The sequence below is a fragment of the Lagenorhynchus albirostris genome, chromosome 9, assembly GCF_949774975.1.
Source record: "Lagenorhynchus albirostris chromosome 9, mLagAlb1.1, whole genome shotgun sequence".
NCBI lineage: Eukaryota > Metazoa > Chordata > Mammalia > Artiodactyla > Delphinidae > Lagenorhynchus > Lagenorhynchus albirostris.
The window spans coordinates 29,744,838-29,754,835 of record NC_083103.1 but is presented as its reverse complement, the minus strand read 5'-3'; the positions used below and the strand labels follow the sequence as shown (position 1 = coordinate 29,754,835).

The following is a 9,998-nucleotide window of genomic DNA, read 5'->3' as shown; positions in this document are numbered from 1 at the left end:
CTTAGATTTCATATATATGTGTTAGCATACGGTATTTGTTTTTCTCTTTCTGACTTACTTCACTCTGTATGACAGACTCTAGGTCCATCCACCTCACTACAAATAACTCAATTTCATTTCTTTCTATGGCTGAGTAATATTCCATTGTATATATAGCCATTTTTTTTTTTTTTTTTTTTTTGCAGTACGTGGGCCTCTCACCGCTGTGGCCTCTCCCATTGCAGAGCACAGGCTCAGCGAGCCCGCTCCGCGGCATGCGGGATCCTCCCCAACCGGGGCATGAACCCATGTCCCCCCCCCCCGTCGGCAGGCAGACTCTCAACCACTGCGCCACCAGGGAAGCCCATATAGCCATTATTAATCCAGAACATTGTTCAAAGGATGTTCTTAGGGATATCACCAGGAGTGCTTTAATAAAAGGATGCATTCTTTTTTGTATTAAATAAGAATATGGCCATATTTTCAGATTCATAAACAAGTGTACAGTGATGAAATGAAGCGATATCTGGGGTGCTTTAAAACACTCCAGCAAAGGAAGAAAAACAAGGGAAAAAAGGGATATTCCAGACAAATGTGGAAAAATTTGGTAATTGGACTCAGTATTATGATTATATGAGGGTTCATTGTACTATCCTCCAGTAAACATTTTTTTTAAGAGCTCGATGTTTCAAAGGAATTTGGGAGTTACTGGGTTAAACCAAGTAAGATTCTGACTGCAAGACTTCAGGGGCTTATACTGTCAGCGTGCACGGTCCGCGTCCTGGCGGGCTGCCATTCCCACTCTTCTTTGACATGGAACCCTTTCCTTGGCAGAGAGTATCCAGGTGAGCCATGTTCTGTGGACTATACTTTGGACATCATGATGTACAAGTTCTAGTGGATACTCCAAAATGTTCTCAGAAATGGCGTACAGTGTTAGTCAGAAGAGACAGCATCATCTAGGTTTTCTCTCTGATCTTTGATTTGCCTCACAAAAATTATTTGTTGTCACTGTCACTAAGAGCAATCAATCTGTGGTAGCAGTATTTATAAAGTTCACACTTAAAAATTTTACAAAGATGCCCACGCTGCTTTCAAATGAGAGTAAAAAAACAAACTGCAAACCAAATAGTATGATACATTTTTTTATTAAAAAACAAGTATATAGGTTTGTATATGAATAAAATAAATGACTGGGCAGGGTACCTAAACTATTAGCAGTGGTTACAACTGGGGATGATATTGGTAGCGGGGGTGGAGTGGGGGAGGAGGAAGCACATTTTTATTGTTTACAGTTCTTTTTGGAATAACATATTGTTTTTTAACAAAAATAAAGATAAATTATTTTAGTTAAAAATCAATCTATGGTGCTGGGATAGTGGTCACCCTTAGAGGGAGGTGGGATACAAGAGAGGCTTCTAGAATTCTGATAATTCTCTATTCCTTGATCTGAGGGCTGGTTAGTGGGTTTGTTCACTTTGTGAAAATTCATTTAGCCATATATTTATGATTGGTCTATTTTCTACATAAGTTCATTTAAAAATTGCTTTCTAGTGACTTATTAAATAGCACCTTGTTTTAGTTTAAATGCATGAAATTTTTCCTTATTCATATATTCCACAGTTTTCCTTTCCCACATTCATTACTATTTATTCTCTCTAATTTCCCCTTAATGTGGCTGCATTGCAAAGGCTTTGTTAGTAACTTTTACAGAAGGTGAAATCCCTAGCTGATAAAAATGGCATATAAGAAAATCACTCACGTCTTATGGTGTGAGGTGGACCACGAGGTAGGGTCACAATCCTGCTAGCTAGCCATTCATCAGTATGTGGTAAAAAGATTTCTTTTGAAACATATAATTACCTAAAATAGATGGAAAGGAATAATAGAGACGCTAATGTAGCTGATAAATAGGTGATACAACCAAAGGCCTAATGACAAAGGGAAAACAAAAATTGTCTATGGTTGTTCTCCCTACATCAGATCCTAGGTATACTTTCATGAATATGGAATTATGAGTGTCACAGTTGGAAGGAACTTCAAAGATCATTATTCCATCTCATACTTTCTCAACTAGATTTTGATTTGAAAAACATGACTAATAACAGAAAGGTCTAAAATTTGCAGCTGGTTGTTAAATGGTTGTTTGCTTTGATGGGACAGGTCCTAGGCCATATGAAATTAGAAGTTCATTTAACCAAATACTTGTTTTCAGAAGATAAACAAGGCAAACAAAGCAGGTGAACAAGGACACAAGATTAAGCTGCAGCTTCATGTACTTCCTATAGCAGAGAAAATGATTAAAACATCTTCTCATTATCATTAAGGAACCTATGGGTTATTTTCAGGTTTGGTTCTAGTGCCACATATCTTGAGCTAATCTGAAATACAAATATACAAAAGTAACATTTTATAAAAAATAATAGTTTAAGGTGTGTAAGGGGTAGTCACGAGACAGAAAAGCAAGCACTATAAAATCTACATCTTTAATGTATCTAGTAGTGAGAAACAATATTAGTATTTTATTCATGAAGACTACTTAAATAATATTTACAACAACTTTATGGGCACATATATGTACATTTGTACATCAAAGTATTTTTGGAAAGAAAAGACCAAATAAATCCTGGGTCATAATTTTATCACTCCTAAATTTTCCTTATTTTTAAAAAACAGTAAAGATAATTTAAGTCTACTATTTTCTAAAATGTCCTAATCAACTTGTTGTAGCATAGTAAAACTGAGTTGCTACCATACTGACTTAGGTATTTTAAAGGGCAGCAAATATTTTAGAAACTTAAAACACACGTTTTCTGTTGAAATTTTACATTTGCTTAGAATACAAAAGCACAAAACAGAAGGAATTTCGTTTTCTGCTTGCTGAAGGTATTTGGGTAAACCTAGCTTTTAAGATGGTCTTCTTTCAAAGATTTTTAAGAAGTTTCTGAAAGGGTACTGGCAACAAACCCTTTTAAAAGCTGACTTGTCAATTTCATTTCCCTTGATTTTGAAGAGACTTATCTTAGATTTCCTTTTGAAATATTTCTTCCAAATTTTCTAACCATGCTTGGCTTTACTTTATGGATGTTTCTTTTATATTCTAGAGAAGAAATAAAAAGATACATAAATATGGTAAAAGTATCATTCAAAAAGAATTTTCACCATTCGTTAAACTTCACAGCTGTTAATTAACCTGATTTAAAACAGAACACCAACAAAGAAAGATTAATACCCTTGGTTTGAAAGTAGAAATTCATTTCTCCACATTGTAAACTGAAGTTTTAGTGCGCATGTACGTAAACCCCTTCCCCTGCCCCAAAGCTATCAAGTGAAGTCAGTGAATAAACTACCATATTTACTTCTGTTCTTGAACTAAGGAAAGACTACTTCTGTGAACATTGTTCCCTTTCTTTTGTGCATCATCAACTTTTGTTTTTCATTCTTTGGATTATTTCCCAAGGACTTTCAAACTTCCATATTTTTCCAATTTAGAAGTATCATTTGAGTCCAGTACTTCTTTTTTTTTTTTTTGCGGCACCCGGGCCTCTCACTGTTGTGGCCTCTCCCGTTGCGGAGCACAGGCTCAGCGGCCATGGCTCACGGGCCCTGCCGCTCCGCGGCATGCGGGATCCTCCCAGACCAGGGCACGAACCCGTGTCCCCTGCATTGGCAGGCGGACTCTCAACCACTGCGCCACCAGGGAAGCCCTTGAGTCCAGTACTTCTTAATGTGCTGATCCTGATCCCATAGCTCTTTTTTCCTTTCACGGCTACCTCTAAAATGTGTTCCATCTATCTATGTCCACTCTTCTTGTTCTTCTTCAGTGTTCACAATGATTCTCTACTCAACGAAGTGTTGTTACAAAAGGGGGCCACTGACTTCTTTATGGGTCTGTCTAATCTCTCATCCATTTTCTTGATCACATTAGGTTTTAGTTTTAGGGGCACATATTCTCTTGACACTATTTCTTATTTCTCTAAATGCTCAGTAAACAGAGTTTCCTTCTTTCCCACTGATGTTCCTTTTTTTTTTCTTTTTAATTTGTACACTGTTAGTTGGAGTCAGCTGAATACATTCTAAGGAAGGCAGCCCCAGTTCTCTTTTACTTTTCTAGTAATTCCTGATGTGTATTTGGCCATTTTCACTTGGATATCCTAATGTACATAAACCATTATCTTCCCTTAAACTAATACCTTTTTCTAAGTGCTCCATTATCCTTAACAAGACAAAATCTTTTCTCTTTGGCAAGTACTGTAGTTTAGTATTCTCTCCCACTGTTTTCTCTATAGATTATTCATCTCTCTTTACATATAAGATATTTGATGCATTTTATACTATTCTTAGAAAATAAGCATATTAGGAAACCTAAGTCTCTATTATTTGAGAATTATCATAAATTTATTATTTGGTTGCAGGATTATGACTTCCTGGAGAACTTTTTCAGAAGACCAGTGGGACAGTACATATCTACAACAACTGCATATACACAATGTTAAACATTATTAAATATGGCATGTTGAACCAAATAATCATAGTAAATTCTTCTTTTCAGGACTTCATTGTTTGATTTTTAAATCTGCACGAAAGACATTTCCACTGAGCTTAAGGTAAACAACTGCCACTGGGCACCACAAGAAGTAAGGATTTATCAATGCAGCTTGGCAAAGCTATTGAGAAATTTTATATTACTCTAATGAAAAAGCATTGACAGAAAAAAAATTAATAATAGTTTTCATGTTATTCTTAGACATACTCGTTATCTCATGAAACCCCTTTAAATTCCAAGTGCTATAATTATAAGTTCCTTTAGAGAAGAACCAAACTGGGTCTTAATGAGCTTTATATTCATCACAGAACCTAGCACATAGTGACTGCATAGTAAATAAATACTTCCTGATTGAAGTCTTAGGAACTACAGTGTCAGAGAAACATAGGTCTGGACACAAAGGCCTAGAAATTGGTGGGTGCTATATACCTCTAGTTTCACTGAAGATGTTTCCTTACCATGGACTCATGTCACCTCCATATGCAATTGAGAGGATGTAATCACCACCATCAGCATTTTTTTTCAACTTGCTAATTGGAGTTAAAATATGATTGTAACTAGGTATAGACTGGAACCTCACAATAATTGCACAAATGAATCAGAGGCCAAATTATTAAAAATAAGAGGCTAAGAGAAAAATTTCAAGTGGATATAGTTTATCTGTAAAATATACTTAATCACTAACCTATTAAATAACATAGTTAATTATTTCAATTATTAGTTAAATTATTTACACACTCTTCTGCAATACAAGGCAGTATGGATAACAAAAAGGGTACAGGATATAGAGTTAGGAGATCCAGTTCTGGGTTCTGGCTCCATCATGAAATATCTCTGTGATCTTGGGTGAGCATGTTTTTTATTTTGTGTCTTAAGTTTTCTTATCTGTAACAGGGATAACCACACTCACCACGTACAATAATAAATGTGATGAGTACATAAAAGGAGACTCTCATGAAAACACTGTAAAAAATATGTAAAGTACTATACATATGTTAGTTAATCATGTTATTAAATATCAAAATAAGAGCTGAAACATACCCATTGTTGGTCTGTTTTCTTGGAAGTGCTTATCACTTGAATTATCTTGGTGAACACGCTTGGCAGATCCAGAATTTACCTCAGCACTTAGTGAGGTATTTGATGTAGAGCTTCAAGGGAAAATTTTTATTTTAGTAAAGTCTTTTTTTATATCTCTAAATTCAAATACATATTCTACATTCAATAATGATTAAAGAAAACGTGAAATACTAAAATATTAAGTTGTAAAATCCCATAGAAGTAATTGGAGATACTAAATAAATTTTTGGCCCATAGGGAAGTTTAGCAGTGTGTGATTTTAATGACGTTCAAATTGGAGATTATGAGTAGAGGTGTATGTCACAATTCTTTAACAGAGCATTTCAGGGTGCTGTGCTGGACTGCATGCAAGCACTGTTATTCAAAGTGTAGAGATAAGGAGCACATTGCAAGAGGTGAAAAACTAATCTCAGATTACCAAACCCCTAATCTGGGGAATATGAACAGGTGAGATTGTTTGCAAACCTTGTTTTTAAATCAAAGCATGGTAATAGAATGAGAATCTCTCTCTGATTATTGCAATTATAGAAAGTGAAATGAAAAGAATGACCTATTTTCATTTGTTTTGTCTTCAAAAATTTATATCACTCTCATGTTATTAATGGGTCAAATTTCTAACTCAATTTGAGTTGACATATTACAAAACACCTATTGTGGCCTCATGTCGCAGGATATACAAGTGAGTAAGGCACAAACAACCCATGTCCTGAAAACTTACATAATAGTTATATGGTGGGATGGGGGAAAAATAGGACAAATACACAAAATAATACAAGGCAGAACAAAAAACAGCACCACAGGTTTTCAAACTACAAGAAGCCGCAGGTTCCTGAGTTCAGAAGAAGAATGAAAAATGGAAGATTTTGTGGATGAGATGAGATTGATCTGGGTCCTGAAAAATAGCAATCCAACCCTTCCCAGTCCTACAGAGGATCAAGTTTTAGCAGGCAGGATTGGAGGTCAAAGTGGGAGATGAACATCCCTTTCCACACTGATTCAAATAAGCTAATTTTAGGAAATTTCTGGCTAGTCAAGATATTATATACCACTTTACAAGTTATTAATTTACAAGATATTAATTTGCTTGTCAGTTGGATTAACAATTGGAGGCTTCCCTTTATGGCAACAACTTGTTCTGGTAATCCTAAACCTGTGGTAAAGTGATGTGGGTTTATGTTTGTGGAACAGGAGAATATGGGTTATATGCTCAATGAAACTAGTCAGAAATGGCAATTTAATATGTTAGCAAAGAAAAATGGGTATAAGCACAGTGAATGCTGGGAAAAATAAGTCAACCTATGTATCTAAATTTTCTAGAGCCTGTAAGAGAAATGATTATGGTGTTCATAATGATGATTTTGCCAGCTCTGTTCAAGAATGCAAATATCTTCCCAAAATGGTTACAGAGAAGTACTTGTGTTATGAAAGTAAATAAATTCAGTTGTAGAAATTTTCTATTCACAAATGGTGCCAAATACACTAAGTTACTATAAATCTATTTTGGATACTAAAACATACAGTTTTGATTATATATATATATATATATATATATATATTAGCTGTCTAAGGCAAAAATTCTTTTTGGGTCATTTGGTGATTTTATGTCTTCAAGTGTAAAGATCAATGTCACTGGTTACTTTCGATGAGGGTTGTTTTCCCTGCAATATATCTTAAGGTTTTCTTTATTATTTTATGGTATGATTCTTCACTTTGGTTAGTTCTAAGACCTTGTTTTCACTCATAGATTGTTTTTATTTGAAAATCAGGGTTTTGAATAAATCTATTTGAATAAAACTCACATTTCTAGGAATGAAATCAAAGCCTAATCAAATAAGTTATGTATTTATATATAAGTAAAACACACTCAAACATTTTTAGGATTTAGGTAACATAGTCAACTAATAAAATATTTAACATTTGTTATAAATTTGTTAGATTTATATTAGATCACAAAATAAAAAGACCTAAAATTGGTATGGGTACAAATTCAAATTATTTTAAAGACTATTTTGAGAAGAAACCTACAGAATCTTCTAGTTGTATGCCAAATGTATTTCCATAACTATTAATAAAAGTTAAGATTAGTCTTTTGTTCCCTTACATAGGTATAATATTTTTGCTTGATAAACATAATGCATCTCATATTCTTTCAGTGGAGATAATTTCTAGTTGGAATCATAGACATTTTTCAAAATAAACCAAAGATGTATGTAGGTGTGAGACCACTTTTGAGTGCCAAGAAAGACTGGAACAAACAAAAAACCAACCAACCAACCAGACACAAAACAAACAAAACCCCAAACTAATAAATACAATTTATAAGAAAAAATTTACATATATATTTGTGTATTTGGTAAATTGATACATTTAGTTAAAATAGTCTGTTACAGTGATTATATAAATTGAAATGATTACACATCTGATATTCTCAATTTCAGTAGTTACTAAAAAATTCAGTCTGGTAGTTTTCTGGAATATCCAGTGCTTCTAGATGTTATTTTTTTTTTCTTTTGAGAGAAAAACTGATAAAAAATAAAAAAGTAATTATATACATGGAGCTGTTCCTCATTTTTAAAAACCATAACAAAATATACACACACCTAAATATGTACATAAAGCTGTTAAGTGGAAAATACCAGAGTCCATTACTCTCAAGCTCATGTAGATTTAATTGGGGGAAAGGAAGATTCTTTTAAAAAGTAATTATGTACATTTCTAGCATTAATCTCTTTTAACCTTAGTTAATGGCAGGATCTAATTATTGGTACCAGAGGGAATGTAACAGAGCAATTAATAGGCTATGAGAAATCTTACTTTCTTTAGTTGTCCTTTAATTTTATTTCGGAAGCCCTTTAACTCATCTAAACCCACTCCAAATACACAATTTACATACCAGGACATTTCTTGAAAAATCATTTGGTTTTGATAATGACTCTGTTTACATTTAAAAGTTATGCTTAGCTATAAACTTTTGCTACATCTTAGTTACAACAGCAGAGCATGCTACCAGTGAAGAACAAGGAAAGTTCCCAGCATTAATTAAAGAAAAGAATAACATGACTCACACAATGAAAATTAGTGACAAGATGGGTAAAACAGACGATGGTGGTTAGCTAGGCTAAGTGACTGATTCCCATATATGACTAATTGCACAATTCAAATTTGTGACACAGCAAAATACAAAATTGTAAATGTCATGGATAGTCAGAGACATTCAGGAAAAATCAATCCATGAATTTTAAACATAAACATTTCAAGACTCCACTGGTACTTTGGACAGATGCTAAATGCAACTATGAGATGATACTCTATGTGGCACAAATAAATAGGCTGTTTGTAAATTTGTTAGCACTAGCCCGGATGATAACACGTCCATGGTGGAATATAGGAAACTTAAAAAATAGTTATCTTAAGATTGTATGCTCTTCTCTCCATAATCACATGTTAAAGAAAAAGAGGTAAAGCAAGTCAGATCCATTTTACAATTTAACCATTCACTGTATCTTGTCATTGCATTCTATGCTACAGGATATAAAGACTATATAATGGGCTTCATGTCATATAACTCAATATATTTAAGACTTTTTTCCTTGTCTTTAATTTTTAGCTGTTTTACTGCTATGTACCTAGGTATGTTTCTCTTTGTATTAATGTTGCTTGCAGTTTGCATTGCTTCTCAAACCTGTGATTTGCCAACTTTGGTCAGTTTTGGAAAATTATTAGCCAGCATCTTCTCAAATACTGTTTTTTCCCATTCTTTTTCTCACTTCTTTCTGGGACTCAAAATACACATATGCTAGACCTTTTTAATTGTGTCCCATATGTCTCTTTTTGCTCTTCTCTATATTTTTATCTTTTTATACTTTTGCAATTGGTTTGAATATTTTTCTATTAACCTATCTTACAGTTCACTAAACTTTCTTCTGCCATGCCTAATCTGTTAAATTGATTTGAGTTTGCAATTTCAGTATATTCTATTTTTCAGTTCTAGAATATCCATTTGATTCATTTTAATAGAATCCAGTTCTCTGGGAAATTATCATCTATTTTATTGAACTTAATCACAATTAAATTTTTAAAGTCCCTATCTGATAATCTCAATATCTGTATCACTGCTTCTCTAATTTGTTTTTTTCTCTTGATTTTCAGTCATTTCATCCTGTCCCCCGGCATTCTTGGTAACTTTTGCTTAAGTGCTTAACACTGCATATGAAAAACTGTAGAGGCTGGAGGTGGTATATTCTTCAGAGATGATTTAATTTTCTTCTGGCAAGTAGGCAAAATAGAGCTAGATCACCTTGATCCAAAATGGGATTGAACTGGTCAAAGGTCTGTTTCAGGCTTTCAAGAACCAGTCTATTTCCAGTTTGCCCCACTCCTACCTAAAGCATAG

The 9,998-nt window shown here is 33.8% G+C and overlaps 1 protein-coding gene across 1 annotated transcript in view; it reads right to left on the bottom strand.

The window, feature by feature from the left end:
* Positions 1–2,462: 2,462 nt before the first annotated feature.
* KIF18A (kinesin family member 18A) overlaps positions 2,463–9,998 on the bottom strand; it is a 79,426-nt gene continuing 71,890 nt past the window's right edge. The window contains exons 16-17 of the mRNA XM_060157742.1: positions 5,567–5,676; positions 2,463–3,079 (exon numbers count right to left, since the gene is read on the bottom strand). Coding sequence (XP_060013725.1) covers positions 2,997–3,079; positions 5,567–5,676 — 193 coding nt within the window. The 3' untranslated portion in view covers positions 2,463–2,996. The remainder of the gene's footprint in view (positions 3,080–5,566; positions 5,677–9,998) is intronic.